General features: G+C 44.4%; 1 protein-coding gene across 1 annotated transcript in view; it reads left to right on the forward strand.

Moving 5' to 3' along the window:
• Window positions 1–15,123, forward strand: part of CMIP (c-Maf inducing protein) — a 131,105-nt gene extending 115,982 nt beyond the window's left edge. The window contains exons 14-21 of the mRNA XM_071440747.1: window positions 952–1,059; window positions 3,532–3,648; window positions 5,011–5,151; window positions 6,006–6,053; window positions 6,781–6,927; window positions 9,021–9,126; window positions 10,200–10,270; window positions 13,130–15,123. Of these exons, the coding sequence (XP_071296848.1) occupies window positions 952–1,059; window positions 3,532–3,648; window positions 5,011–5,151; window positions 6,006–6,053; window positions 6,781–6,927; window positions 9,021–9,126; window positions 10,200–10,270; window positions 13,130–13,183 (792 nt within the window). The 3' untranslated portion in view covers window positions 13,184–15,123. The remainder of the gene's footprint in view (window positions 1–951; window positions 1,060–3,531; window positions 3,649–5,010; window positions 5,152–6,005; window positions 6,054–6,780; window positions 6,928–9,020; window positions 9,127–10,199; window positions 10,271–13,129) is intronic.
• Window positions 15,124–15,739: the final 616 nt, after the last annotated feature.

Raw genomic sequence — 15,739 nt, forward strand, 5'->3', positions numbered from 1 at the left:
CAGGGAACCTCTCATCCACAGTGATTCTTGCTTTTGGCATGAAGGCAGGAAAGCTGCCTCAAACTGGGGGTGAAGCTGTATCATCACTGCCCAGAACTCCTCATTTCCATGGGTTTAGCTCTTGTGAGCAGTAGTTACCCTTGTCAGAAGAGACCTTCTTGTCTTAGAATGGCACCAGGATTTCATCTGTTACTAGAGTTCTGTGCCCAAAGGAAAGAATTTACCTCCCACACACACACACACCTCAAAAATTGAAATAGAACATCTGTTTCTTCAAGTGAAGGGAAAAAAAGAAAAGGAAAAAATAAAGCTTAATTATGACTTCTCTATTAAATTGTGGGACTAAATATAGTAATCTCTACAGTGGGCCAAATTTAGACTAATGGCTGCTCACTGGTGCCAGCTTTCCAGTGCAGCTTCCGTGCTATGTATCCCTGTTGAGTTTTCCCTGTGGATTTCCTGCACCCTGACTCTGGTCGAATTTTATTAGTGCAGGAGTAATAAGAATTGTGAGTGATTGGAATGAGCAAGCCATCAGCCACCACATTTGGTATGCAGATCACATCAGATGTATAGACACACATGCTGGGAGGACAGGGGGAAAATGACAGAAGCTGAGACATTTGTGGGGTTTTTTTTTAATTTGGATTTTTGGTGGTATTTTTTTTCCCAAGTGAAAGGAGCTGTTCTAGATTAGAGCCATTTCATGTTTGATTTGTGTAACAGGAACGAAAAGGGCTGTGCAATAAGGGATGGTGCAGCTTCCCTCTTGCTTATACTGAAAAAAAGGATTCTAGGAGGGGAGACTGGCCTGCAGCTCTGCAGATTAAAATATTAACCATGGGATTTCCAGCAGCCCCTGCTTCTGCAGTTCCTTTTGGCCCGGTGTGGGAGATGCTGGTGGTTATTGGAAGGAGCTGTAACCTTCCCAATGTGTTCACTTCTTGGCAGGTGCACTCGTGTTTGCTGAGTGTGAGGGCTGGCAAGGACGGCTGGTTCCAGCTCTACAGCCCTGGGGGAGTGGCCTGTGATGATGATGGAGAGCTCTTTGCCAGTATGGTAGGTGTCTGCAGCAATGGGAGTTCACAAACTGTGCAAGAAGTAACTAATGCCTGGTGGGCAGTAACAGGATATACTTGTTTTTGTCAAAAAATAAATTATCAAAATCACTATTTTGTTAACCATGAGTGTTCACCAGAAAATCCAGATCTTCCTGCCACCAAATCCATTGACCTCCCTTGCAGTCACATTTTGCTTAGCAAGTTACTGTTCTCTTTTTGAACCGTGGCATGTTTTGTCACTGGTAGTGTAATACACAAACCATGCTTGTGCATATGTATGTATTTCTGTATTTGTAAATATCTGTCTTTGTCTGTCTATATAAAAAAACTCTCTCAGGGAACATGGAAAACTGGGAGACAGACTGTTCTGTACGTGCACACCTACAGTTTACATTTGTAGGCTACCCTGGAATTTAAAACCAACAGTTACATTGGTTTAATCAAGGGATGGATGGATAGATATAAAAAGGTGTTACCAGTGTCTCTGCCCAATTACATTGTTGTGAAGAGGTGTAATTAGAAACCAGCATTCCATTTCCAGCAGTTATTTCTTTTGTAACTCTGCAAAGGGCTAGACAGAAAATAACAGGTTTTAATCAGTGATGTGATTTAAGCACATCACTGTCTTCCTGTGCAACCTGGGTCAAGTCACTCTCTGTATGAATTCTCCATATACCAAGTAAGATGGAAATTATATTACTGCCTTTCCCTGGTAAGGGGGAAAACATTTATTGAAGTTGGCTTTGGGTACATAGTGAAGTGACTTTCTACACTTTGTGCATCTCCCACATGCTGAACATTTTGGGACATACAGAACATCAATGTCTGTCTGTAGCCTGAAATTCAGATGGATCAGTTACCTCTGAAACTGATAATGGAAGAAGAGTGTTTACAAAAGGTTTCACCCCTCTTCACTGTTCATCTGTCTTTTATCTTTGAAAAGAAAATTTCTTCAGAACTGTATCATTTCTCCTGAGAGCCATTCAGGATATTTATGAGCATCAGGAGATGGCGTGCATGAGAAAGCACAATGCTAACACACATTAATATGCAGCACTCTGTGCCCTTTGCAAGGATGTTGATAAATACTTAAAGAGCTGCTAACGACTCACCATAAAGTTGGAAAAACACCCTGTTCTGAGATGCACCTAATGTTACTTTACTGTCAGTGTCAGTATTTTCCATTTCTCAAGAAAACCTCTAAAAAAACTTAATGAAAACTGCATGAAATGAAATCTCTTTTGGCTTGGAGGTTCACATTTTTAAAGGCCACCTGAGCTGATGGATGCTTAAGGAAAAAAAAGATTTTCTGTTTTTCTAAAGAGCTTGCTGATAATGAAGCCATGATTCACATGGAATTGGCCTCATCATGGCATGGTTGTGATATTTTAGCAGTATTGAACATAGTGCAGGCAATGCCATGAGCCAGGGGGGCCACAGAATGCATTTACAAGGTTATTGTAGGGTAGTGCTGATGTTGAGTCCACATAATGGAGCTCTTCCTGCCTAGGCTGTTGGAAAATGCAAATTCTCACGTAGTGCTCTGCAGCAAATGGTGAATCAGCCATCTGGGTTATGAAATAAGACTTTCTTCTATGAATCCAGCATTTAATCTCTAAGGCATTTACATTGGAAATAATATGACCAACTTATTTTCTTGAAGAGACATATTTGATTTGCACAAGTGGCTTTGCATTTCCACCATAGGCGTTACTATGTGGTATCAGATGGTGGTTTCTGGAGGTTTCAGAGAGTCTGCACAACAGTTTTGTCAGCTCAAAGACTTGAAGGAGTGCCACTCAGGGCATGTTCTCAGCAGTTCTTTCCTTTCAGGGAAAACTCAGCAAAAGAGAAAGCAGGATATTGGCCCAAGAGCATGAAAACCCATGAAGTCATCTCTGACTTAATGCTTAGGACTGCTGGATTTTCTTAAAGCAGTCCTTCCTTCCCCAGTCAGGTCCTGTCTTCATCCTGAGCAGGTGATTTTGTCAGTCAGCAGCCCTTATCCAAGGCCAGCAGATTGCCAGCAGCAGTGCCTTTTACCTGGACACCCAGCCCACGCAGCCCCTGCTCCCCAGCTGGCATTTCCAGAGAAACCCAAGCGCAAACAGATGCGAGAGCAAAACCCCCGGTGCTTCCCCCGGGGCTGGGGTCATCAGGTTACTGGCAATGGGGGCAACTGCACAGCTGCTCTGATGGCTCCTGGGGAGCCTCTCTCAGGCTGTCAGCTGGGCTCCTTTATGGAGTCAAACTTCCCACTCCCTCAGATCTCACTGGGCATCAGCTTCTTTGAAAAGTCACTTCCATTCAGCAGTAAAGCTGTTGAGACACTGCAACCTTGAATGTAAAGATTCATGTAGGTTTATTGCAAATATTTAACCCACTTTTTGACTGCTTAACAATATCCCTTCCAGAGGTATATGTGTTTCTTAGGCCTACACCCCTAATTTTACCTCTGTTTCTTGCATAGGTTCATATTTTAATGGGATCCTGCTATAAAACAAAGAAATTCCTGCTTTCACTGGCTGAAAATAAATTGGGACCTTGCATGCTGCTGGCTTTGAGGGGTAACCAGACGATGGTAGAGGTAAGCCCTAAAAATGTGTGGTCATGAGCAGTGTTCAGGTTCACAGTGCCTTTCCCAGAACTGGCTCTAGCAGGGGTCAGGTTTGTGTTATGTCAAACACCAGCAGTGGCTGGTTGTGGTTCTCTGAATTAAGGGGAGCAGAATATTGTTGTTCTGTAGATATGAGTGTGAATTAAATGAAAGGTGGGTGCATGAATTTTTGGACAAAGAGGTTGTTTGCTGTAATGCAGCTGCAGAGGTTAGGATGGGAAATAAATGGCCATGGTGCTGTAGGCTGTGGTGAGAGATCACAATCCACAACCACAAGGCTTTTCCATGATGAAATGCCTGATTCTTGTCTTGCCACCTGCAAAATGAGCAGTACACAGGAAGTACCTTTATAAAACCTTATTTGCTTGCATTAATACACATTTTTTTTATGCTTCTGATTTGTTATTTTTGTTGTGCTAATAGTTTATATGTATTTTTCTGGGTTTCTTAAGAGAAGTTTCTTGATAAATGTCATTATCAGCAGAAAGAGACTGGATAAATAGATGGAAAGAGTTACAGTTTTTCATTGACTTCGATTTTTGCATGCTAATTTAATCCAGTAAATAAAGGAGCATGCTGCATGCATTTGAATATAATGTTGCTGGATTTTTTTTCTTCATTAAAAATAATTGATATTGTGGAGGGAATAAAAGCTTTGCATTTTAATTGCAATGGCATGATACATAGCTGAAAAGAAAAAACAGTGTGGAGAGACAGCTTGTGTCCTAAATCTATGATATGTGACCCACTGGAATCATCCCTTGGGATCTGCCTTGCTCCTGGCAGTCCCTTCCCCAGGGTGAGCTGGGTGTGTTCCCAGTGAGGTGGGGATGTCCTGGCCAGCAGGGAGCTCCCAGCATCTTCTCTTGGAGCCTCTGTGCCCTTCACCCATCCTGCCTCATGGGCTGGGGGCACCTCACACGTGTTCTGCTTGCACAGAAGCCCCAGCACTTAGGGATGGAAAATCCCTGGTGTGCAGTGTCCCAGCTCTGCCAGTGCCCAGCCCAGCCCCTGGACCTGGGAAATCCTGGATGGATTGTACCTCTTCTGGAGAGGGCTGTGGCATGGAGCCATCTCCCAGGTCTGAGGCAAATAATTGCAAATTGGGGAGCAGGATAGACAGGCTGGCTTTTGGAGATTACACTTCATTCTTTACAAATAAAAAATTAATTTTGTGTGTTGGAAGTGACATAAATATTGCTGTGATATCCTCCAATCTAACCTCCTCATTGCATGCTCTAAAAACTTAGCCAGGCCCAGTGTAATTAGGATATTTGAAAGAAATGTAATGAAAACCCTGCACTGACCACTTTCCTTTTGTTCTGCTGCTAGATTTTGTGTTTGATGCTGGAATACAACATCATTGACAATAATGACACCCAGCTCCAGATCATCTCCACCCTGGAAAGCACAGACGTGGGAAAGAGAATGTATGAACAGCTGTGTGAGAGGCAGAGGGAGTTAAAGGAGCTGGTATGTCACCCTGCACACATTGCCATAGCACACTGGGCTCTGTGCTCTCCACAAATGGAGGTACAAAAGAAAGACAAGCAGGGTGTGAAATTCCCAGTTAACAACAGGATGGGAGCAGTCCTCAGAGGATTTTACTGTGAATATATATACTGTGTGATATTTACTGACGTGACTAATCCCATACTATGTTTATGAATGATATTCAATAACCTGCTTAGGATCCCTGGGAAGGAATAAAGGTGAAACCCTGCTGTCTCAAGATCTTACAAGTCAGCTTGTCAAATTCTGCCACCTTTTGACATATGAGTAGCAAATGGTTCTGGTGCTGGCCAGCATTTCTGAATGCTCTGGCATTCACAGCATTTCACTGAGATGGTCTTTAGGTCTAGTTCTCAGAGCTAGAGCCCACAGAAAAATATTCTTCCTGATTTTAAAGAGAGGCCCTACAGATTTACAATGGACCTGCTCGCATAAGCACTTTTACACCTCGGCAAACATACCCACAAACTTCCTCTTGCCTCTTTCACATTTATATTTGTCTTTAACCCCTTCTCCCAGCCTGAAAAGTAGATGCTTTTTTTGAACTCAAGGAAATTATTTTAAAGTGAAAGTGGCCAAATGCTGGCAGGCTGAAGCAGACAAAGGGCATGAAGACCCACTTAGCTGTGGTTAGTGGGTGTCCCCAGGGACACAAGAGGCACACTCAGGGCAGGGGAAGCAGGGATGAGGTGGAAGGGCTGGCAGGAGCTTTGAAATGGGAGCAGGGTTAGCACTAGTGAGGAGCTTGCTGTACTTCAGTGAGTCTGAAATGTAGAATGGCAGCTTGTTTGACCAAAATATCTTCTCTTTTACAGCAAAGAAAAGGTGGCCCCACAAGGTTAACACTGCCATCCAAGTCCACAGTAAGTTAATCATGTCAATAGAAAAACACCTTTGTCTTTCCATGTTTAAACACTTGATTTATGTTTGCCATGTGGCACAGTGGTTTTGGGCAGTTAGTGGGGAGCCATTCCACTTGCTCTGTCAACACAAGTGGAGTTTACACAACTAGGGCACATTTCTGCTCTTGGGCCTGTGCAGCAGTTTCCAGCACCAGCAGCAGGCTGTCACATTTATAGTGCTGCTCACATTTGGAATGGCAGCTCTGGGGACAGAGTTTTGCATTACAAAGGCAAACTTCCCAATGTCCAGTTCTGGATTTTAGTCATGGGGGTCTCAAAGAGACCCAGCATTATTGCATTTAAGCTTGGTGCAAACCCAGACTAACTTCACTGAGGCCAGGTAATGGTGCTGAGCACAGGTGGGACCTGGACCTCGTGGTTAAATCTTCATGATGTTTAAAAACCCATCTCCTGCATTTCCTCTGACACTGAGGCCTGTGTGTCTCACAAGGATACACACGCAAAGGACATTTTTGTCCCAATGTTTGGACAGATTTTTCCCAGGGTGTGTGAAGCAACACTGCCACAAGAGCCCAGCTGCTTGCCAAACAAACAGAAACTGCTCTGTGTGGTTCTCTGTTACTGTAAACAAGTGGAGCAGTTGTGCAACTCGCTCTGGTTACCGGTATCGGTGACACTTCCAGGCTGGCACCCACAATCTCCCTTCCCAATCTCTGTTCTCTTTCAGGATGCAGACCTGGCCCGCCTGCTGAGCTCGGGATCTTTTGGGAACCTGGAAAACCTCAGCCTGGCCTTTACCAATGTGACAAGTGCTTGTGCTGAGCACCTCATCAAACTGCCTTCGCTCAAGCAGCTCAACCTGTGGTCAACTCAGGTGAGTGCTCTTCAGCTGAGGCTCAGAGCAGGAACCACTACTGACTAATTCTGAAACTCCACACTATGTCAGCACAAGAAGAGTGTGTGTAGAGGCTTACTTAGATGACTTTGTCCTCCTGCTATTTTTACAGGGCCTTCCTGTGGTTTGGCTCATCCTGGCAGCTGATTTTTTTTCTCTTCGCCCCTCTTTTTTCCCTCCGATTTTTAATTTTTATTTTTAATTATAAATTGTTGCTGCTATCTTGGGTTGAATGTTCCAGTTGGGCATGGTTGCTGCTGTGTGCTGAGTAGAACCTGGGCTGCTGTTCATCTGGGAAATGCTTCTGCTTTCACCCAGTTAGGATGAAAAAATGATGCTGTGCAGCTCATATGGTCAAGCAAAGCACAGTCTGTGCAGTTTAGGCAGTGAATTGCTTGAAAGCTGATCAACCCAATGGCAACAAAAAGAAACTCAGATAATGAATAAGTAGAAGGAAATTATAATGAGAATGTGATTATTTTGTAAGCAAAAAAAACCCCAAGTTAACTGAACAAATTACTCAGCTGTTGACTGAAGGAACTTCTAAAATTAAATTTTTTCTTCTATGTTTCCCTGCTGGTTTTGCTCTCTGAGGTTCTCCACTGAATAGGTTTTCCCCATTTTCTGTTAGCACCTATTTATAGTGCTCTCTGAAAATGCAATTATTGTCAGTCCACCACAAAAAGCAGCATTTTTTTACCGAAATGTCATGTAAATATTTGTTTTGTTTTCTTAACTACTTTGTATCCCAGAAATATCCTTTCTTTTTTTTTTATGGGGAATATGAAGTAGAGACTGATTGCTTGCTTGTTTTAACTGTTTGTATGTCCTCCAGATTTGTCTTAACAATGTAACTTTTGCATCTGAGAAACTTTGATGCTTTTTGTTCAAAATGAGTTTGATTTTACTGAACAAAGAGCCTCTTTTTGTGAGTTTTTTTTTGTTAAAAAGGGGAAAAAAAGGATTTAGATTCCATTTTATTTTGCGATATCCTGGTTTCCATTAATCTAGAATTTAGAAACAGCAGAAACCAAGTGGGTCAATAGAACAATTACCAATCAATAGTGCATTGTTCTTGAGACCAAAATAGCTAATTAATACCACTTGCACTGTGCTTTTTTTGTGTGATGTGGTTGGGAACTGGCTGAGGCTGCCATAACCATCGTGTATAGCCTGGGTGGGAGCCCACTCGTACAAAGTTCAGGCTTCAAAGGCACCAGTCTAATTAAGAGATGGCCTGTGGTTAAGTGCACACAAGTCACTCCATTTCTCTGTTCCCTGCCTGCGAGACAGAGATCACAGAATCACATAATGAGAATAATGAGGTTGGAAGAGACCTCTAAGATCATTGAGTCCAACCTATGCCCTCACACCTCAACTAGACTATAGCACCAAGTGCCATGTCCAGGCTTTTTTTAAACACATCCACAGATGGTGATTCTACCACCTCCCTGGGAAGAGCAATCCAGTACTTTATTATTCTTTCAGTGAAAAATTTCTTCCTAATGTCCAACCTATTCCTTCCCTGACCTAGCTGGAAACTGTGTCCTCTGGTTCTGTCAGAGACCAACCCCACCTGTCTGCAACCTCCCTTCAGGAAGGTGTAGGGAGCAATAAGGTCACCTCTAAGCCTCCTCTTCTCCAGGCTAAACAACCCCAGCTCCTTCAAACATTCCTCACAGGGCTTGTGTTCCCAGCCCCTCACCAGCCTTGTTGTAGATAAAACTCTGCTTTCTCTGCTGCCACTGGTGATGGCGGTGGGCAATGGAGGGCTCGGCCAAACCCCATTTCCACAGCCCTGTTTGTACTGAGGTTCTTGCAGAGGGGTGGGTGGCCCAGCTCGTGTCTGACCCAGCTCTGTTTGGGCCCCAACTCGTGTCTGACCCAGCTCTGTTTGTGCCTCAGTTCATGTCTGACCCAGCTCTGTGTGTGCCCCAGCTCGTGTCTGACCCAGCTCTGTGTGTGCCCCAGCTCGTGTCTGACCCAGCTCTGTTTGTGCCCCAGCTCGTGTCTGACCCAGCTCTGTTTGTGCCCCAGCTCGTGTCTGACCCAGCTCTGTTTGTGCCCCGCAGTTCGGCGACGCGGGGCTGCGGCTCCTGTCCGAGCACCTCACCATGCTGCAAGTGCTCAACCTGTGTGAGACCCCCGTGACGGACGCTGGGCTGCTGGCACTGAGCTGTGAGTGACAAACGGGGGCTCTGTGGGACACTTGAGTGGCTTCTGAGGAGTTCGTGTGGGTTTGGGCCAGAGGTGGATCTCTCAGTGCCTCTGCAGGGGTTTAGGACAGGCTGTGGCTGTGTTTGGGTTTGATCTTCCCTCCTCACTGCCCTGTCCTGCAGCTGTCCAGCTGTGGGGTGGTGACCTGAGCCTGATGGCACTGGGTGGCCTCGTGTGGGCCTTGTCCTCCTGAGCCATACTCCAGATCTTGCCTCCGGCTTCACGGAGGGCTCCTGTCCCCATCTCACGTGGTCACCTGTTGCCCAGGGACTTCCCAGATTTCTTCCTATGGGTATCCCCTCTGGGTGGGACCTGCCTTTGTGCTGCAGGAGGTGAAGATTGCAAAGCCACCTGGCTGCTTCTCTGTGCAGCAGATTCCCTGCTCCTCCTGGCATTTTTTGTTCCTTCGTTTTTGGGGAGGTGAAACCCTGCCTGTTCTTGGTTTAAACAAGGCAAGGCAGAGCAAGGCATCCAAGATTCCCTGAGCACTGAGAGGAGCTCGATGTGCTGGAGTGAACCTCCCTCCTGCTCCCAGCAGTGCAATTCAAACCTCACTGCTGGGTTTGGAGGGCTGCTTTAATAGGCTTGATCCTAGGCAGACGTGCCAGACAGGCCAGTAGTTATGGCTCATCTTAGGAAACTATTCTGCTAAGTACTGGAGCCTAAAATGGGAATGGGGGGAGGAGAGGGAGGACTGCCAGATCAGCATGGCCCCTGTGAGCCCATGCAGAGCACTGAGAACGGGCACTATTCAGAATAATGTGCAGGAAACCGATTATGAGAAGTTGACTGAACTCCTTTGAAGTCAGCAGTCTTAAGCATATGCTTAATGGCCCTTCCTAAATAGGGACTTTTTCCTGGATGAGGGCCCAAACAGCTGTTTATCCATTTGTATTTCTATATTTTATGCTATTCAGCTTTTTCCTGGGAGTGCTGCACATAGTCATGTCTTGTTTATGCTTTGGCCTATTGCAAGCATGATATTTTAAGAAAATGCAGCATGATCATAAATATATGTGTGTTTTCTCTTTCAGCCATGAAGAGCCTGTGTAGTTTAAATATGAACAGCACCAAACTTTCAGCGGATACCTACGAAGATCTCAAGGTATTTGTGAATTGCATCCTCTAAAGATGAGAAGTGTCTGTAGCAAGAGCATGGTGGTGATGCCTAGGGAGAGGAGAAGTGACCCTGTGGAGTGGATAGCATGAAAGTTATCTGAAGAGGGTGAAGTGGGTTATTTTGTGGATATAATGACTGAAAGCAGCATTGTGAGGTTGCTGGCTTCAATGGACCCAGGAAACATTTAATATACTGAATGGAGAAGTATGAGATAGAATCAGCAGCTCAATCTTTTTGCCTGTGCTATCAACAGTAAAGGCTTTATCAATACAAGTTTCATAAATTGATTGTTTCTGATGAGGATACAGAGACAGGTACAATCTAGTGCACACCGTATCCTGCACTGTTAACAGCACCAAAGTAACTTGTGTGAACAGTATTGTCAAGCTTTGATTTGGAAAGCAAAGTGAGAACTGAAAGCATCAAGGAAGATGCAAATTTATCTTGACACCTCCAGGACTGGAATTGGGCTCTGAGCAGAAATGTCTGCACAGATGCCCAGTTCTGAAATTTGACATGTGATGTCTGGTTTTACTGTGAGTTTATAACCACTTAGGCAAAATGGTGTAAAGAACCAGGATGCAGCCCCAGGTGGTTTCAAAGCTGAGATGTGTTGGCTTTCATGACTTCACGTGGACTTTGCTTTCATTCTGATGGTGTGTGAGCTGCATCTCCCAAAATCTTACCTTAGAGACCCAAGGACTCAAGATGAAACTTGACATTTGCTTGTCTTGGATGTTGAAACAGATTGGGCCACGTTTGCTTAAAAGGTCACAACCTTGGTTTGAGTTTGGAACTTGAAGCAAGTCCTGTAACTGCTCTGCTTTCAAAATTCACTGCAAACATCTATCTTTGGTTCTGGCTGTGGAGCCAGGGCTCCCCCAGGGACTCCGCTGCAATGCTGCTTGCATGGAGTTTTCAAGATCAAGTTTTAAAAACTTGTGTCACAATTGTATATGCAAAGAAGTCCTTGGAATTAACAGCTGGCTTGCAGATGGGTTCACACAATGGAGCTTGTATCAAGCCCCAGGCATTTACAAACAATCAAGGTCAATGCTGTATTTGGCCCAGGGCTCTGAAATTGCATCTATTGAAAGGCTCCTCTGGTCCCACCCCTGCTTCTGAGCCCCTTTGCCACTCACTTCTTACTGAAACTCACATTCTCCTAACTGGTTCCCTCTGCTCTGGTATGGCATTAATAGTCCTTAGCAGCCACAAAAGAAAGTGACTTGCCAGGGCAAACAGCAAAATTGCCTGTGAGCAAAGTCCTGATGATTGCAGAGAATTCAAAAAGCTGAGAAAACAGGCAGGCATCACTTTTTCCCCTTTCACCTCTTTCATTGAAGTTTATCTTGGTGGCCATTATTTTAGGGCTCTGTGTGTGTTCAAAGGTAGTAGTTTCTCTCCCTGGGGCACATGGTTGAAGGTTTGTTAAGAGCAGCTCAGACTTCAAAGAACCTATTTTTGATACAGATCTTTCCTTCTTCTCACGTTGGTCTGCAAGAGCATTTGGGGCACAAGCCAGTGATGACATTTCCTCTCAGCTCCATCCCCCACCCCACTAAACACGCTTGCACACACACAGACACCCACATATGTACCAGGCAGGCTGAACCAGACAATAAATAAACACCCACTACTGAAGTCATTATTGCCTAACTGAAAAATTATTTGCTGGCAGTGTCTGTAGGATTATGAATAGCTCTTATCAAAATACGCGCGCACATAAATCAAGGAGTGAGGTAATAATGACTCCTAGAAACTTCCAAGTCCTCAATTATGCCCTGGCCTAATTAAATGTGTTTATTTGTTTTGAGAGAATTAGCCATGCAGTTATGGTCAGGGAGCATGGAAAGGGGATCGACGAGAAGGAACAAACAGCTGATCCCCGTCTGCCTCGTGTGGGGTGATCCAGGCATGATATGGCCACAAGCAGCAGAGCTGTGGAAGGGAGACCACAAAGACACCAGAAGTTGCTACTGCTCCATGAGTTGTTTTAGTACATGGAGGGTAAAATCAGCAGTGTGGAGGCTGAAGGAGGAACGTGTCTCTCTCTGCTGCAGTTTGAGTGCACTGCCTTCACGGCAAAAGTTGGACAGAAATGTTTTGCTAAGCATTTACATAAAAAATAAGACGGGGGTTTGATCTGGACCTGGTGGCTGGTGCATGGGTTTCAGAGCAGGTGGGACTTAGTTCCGTGTGTCTGTAAGGGCTGGGCATCCTGTTCCTTTGCCACACCCACCTGCTCAGCTGGCTGCTGAGCTCAGCACTGGGCCCAGGGTGTCACGCCTCTTCTGCAATTGGTGGTTGACAGATCAATCCTTGCCGTTTGCTGGGAGGTGCTTTGTCCCTTTCTGTAGCCCTCCTCCAGATTTGGATACGACCTCTGAATTGAGTAAGTCCAGGGATTGTTTCCTCACAGGATCTCCCAGGCCAGAAAGCTGTGTCTGCCCTTTTACCTCTCCTGGGCTGCCGGTCATCCTCACCACCAGTGGGCTCTGTGCTTTCCTAGCCAAGAGGAGGAGGTGCTTTCATCCTCTTTTGGGAGCCCACATTCAAAATACAAGTACAATCTTCAGAGCTGCACAGGTGCCAGGCTTGCTGTCACACAAAAAGTCACAGGACACAAGGTTTTTCACAATCATCAACACCAACAACAGCAGGGCAAGGTGCTCTCCTTCCCCAGGAAGTTCTTTCACCCCTCCCTTCTCTATTCCCCCTCCAGATTTGGAGGAATGCTCTGTTGGATAAGCACAGGGAATGGTCCCACACAAGAAATTTGACCCGAACTTTTTACCTGAGCCCTGAACACGTTGTTAATTCTGACCTTTCCTCCCCTCACAGGCTAAACTCCCCAACCTAAAGGAGGTGGACGTCCGCTACACCGAAGCCTGGTGAACTCTCCCTGCCTCCCACTCTTCTCTTTTGCTTCTTGTGAGAAGGAAAAGATTTTTAAAAAGACAGATTGAAACAAACCTGAAAATAACTTTTGGCCAATTCCTGTAGAGCAGTGAGTCTGGGGACTTGGTGGCAGGAGTTGTGGTTGTGGGGTAGCAGAGTGGAGTTGTGTGTGTTGGGAGGATGGGGCAAGCCTGGACCCCATCGGATTCTTTCAGCTTTGTGATTTCAGAATCAACATAATTTAAATTGAAAAGGAAGGAAACAAACAAACAAACAAAAAAGGACTTTGTAGCAGCAAGAGGATTATAAAGAGGAAAAAAACACCTTTGTGGATTTTATTTGCCTTTGTGTTTTATGCCGTGTGGAGAAAAAAAAATATATTCCTTTGTCCTTACTTACCTGGGTTTCCTTGGCTGGCACCCAGCCAGCCAGAACTCCTGTTTCACCAGTTTTGCTCCAGAAAATCAAACTTCAAAAATCTCAAGAGAAGAAAACCAAAACCAATATGATTTTCACCTCCCCTCATGTCCTTGCAGTTGTTATGCAAAGTAATTTTGTTGTACATAAGATTTACATAATGCACCTATTTAAGAAAATGGTTCACAAATAACAGGTCTGGGACCTGTCTTTTATTTATGAATTGTTAATTCTTTTACCCTTTTTTTGCGTATAGTACTGTATAAACTAGTTTGCTGTCTTGTTGTTATTATTATTTTTTTTAAGGAAATGTCCTCCTTGAAGAATTGCCTTTTAGTAATGCAAACTGTATTATACTCCCTCTTTGTCAACATTCATCGCGTTGTCTTTTTGATTTCAAAATGCCTCAAATGTTATCAAATAGGAAGGAAAATCTTTATCAAGGGGGGCGTGGTTGTTGGGGAAGGGGGTGCAGGGATTAATAAAAGTCACAATTCCTTCCAAAGTCTGAAAATTTTCTTTAGTCTTTTAAGCCATGTCAGGTTTAAACACAGGAGACGGGGACAAGACGTTTCTTTTGCCAAGGGGGTGTTTGCAAACTGTAGATTTTTACAAGTTGCCTCCGTTGTTTTCTGTTTACGTCCGATATTTCAAAACGAGAAAAAAAAAGAAAAGCTCTCCCTCCACTTTGTGCATCAGCTTTTTCTGGGTTTGGTTTTTTTTTCCCCCTCCCCTCATTCCCTCCCCTGTCCTGTGCCCCCTCCCTGCCCTGTTCTGTGCACGCATTGTTCTGCATGTTCCTCTGGGGAGACTGAGGAAATCGCGGTGTTGCTGATCCGATAGCTCTGACCTGTCTGTAAATGTGACTGCTACATTTTTCAAATTCCACACTTGCTTAGAAGATGATTTTTTAAAAATTGTGGTTTCTTTTATAACTATGCTGTTGACTTTTTTTTTTTTCATAATGAGCCTTCATTGTACAGAGCTGCTTATTTTAAAAAAAATCAAACAAAAACAAAACAAAAAAGTTTTTTCCTCTGTTTAACACTTTTATTTTATTCTTCAGCACCTCAAGATTTCACATACAGCCAATGTAATTTTTTATATAAATATATATATATTTAATCTTATTCAATGGAAAGCCAAGCTTTTTTGTTCAGGTTTTTTTGTTGTTTTCTTTTTTTTTAAGTTTGTTGCTATGTAGACAACCCCATCCCAAATGATGTTGTTTTTCTCTTTTTTTTCTTTTCTTTTTTTTTTTTTAAATAATGAAACAGAAATTGAGTCTTAACTCATGTAGTATGTCAGGTTTTTTTCCCCCCTTCAAATCCCACACTGTATGAAGATGCAGTATGGGAAGGAAGAAGAAGAAGAAAAAAAAAAAAAGAAGAAAAAATATGCCAACATTTTCCTTAGCACTGTTGCTTTTACCAATGGTTTACTACTACTGTTCTGTAGCTGTGTACAAAGAGATGTGAAATAATTTCAGGCAAAAATAAACTGTAAGTGAATATCTTTTAGCTGCGTGCTTTGTGTTTTCTTTGAAGGAACCTTTGGCTGGCAGGTGATGTGGGGATGCTCTGGGAGGTGCAGGCTCCAGAGCAGGGGACCAGCAGGCAGCCAGGGTGTTTGCTACCCCTCCCCAGGCTTGAGGAACCACCATGGAGAAGGAGGAGAGCAGCTGAGCTCTGTATGTCCTGTTTTGCATCCCTCCCCAAGCCTGTTTTGTGCACTCTCCCCAATCCTTGAAAGGTTTAAGGGGTCCTTGCAGTGGCCATCAAAAGAGCTGCACTGGTGAGGGGGTTTCTTGCACTGGTTGCCTGATGTAGGCAACGAGGGAAGCTCTGGGGCATCTTCAGGCTCAAGAGGGGTTTCTGTACAATTTAATACAATTAAGGTGTATTTTTGGGCTGCCTCCAAAAGCAGGGATGTGCTGTGTTTGTGTTCTGCTGTCCTGGATGAAGCCCTGCAGGGTGTGGGCTGGATGCCAGCAGGAGACCCAGCTGGAGCTCCACATCTCTGCCTCCATTGTCTGCACAGCTACTGAGCTTCAGCTTTCAAACAAATGGGCCCCACTTGAAACCAATTCCTGCAGGTGTTCTGAGAGCTGCCTTGGTCACCTGTGTTACCTGGCTC

Source organism: Agelaius tricolor, unplaced genomic scaffold, assembly GCF_023055355.1.
Source record: "Agelaius tricolor isolate 1412-34295 unplaced genomic scaffold, bAgeTri1.0.p SCAF_15, whole genome shotgun sequence".
Lineage (NCBI taxonomy): Eukaryota > Metazoa > Chordata > Aves > Passeriformes > Icteridae > Agelaius > Agelaius tricolor.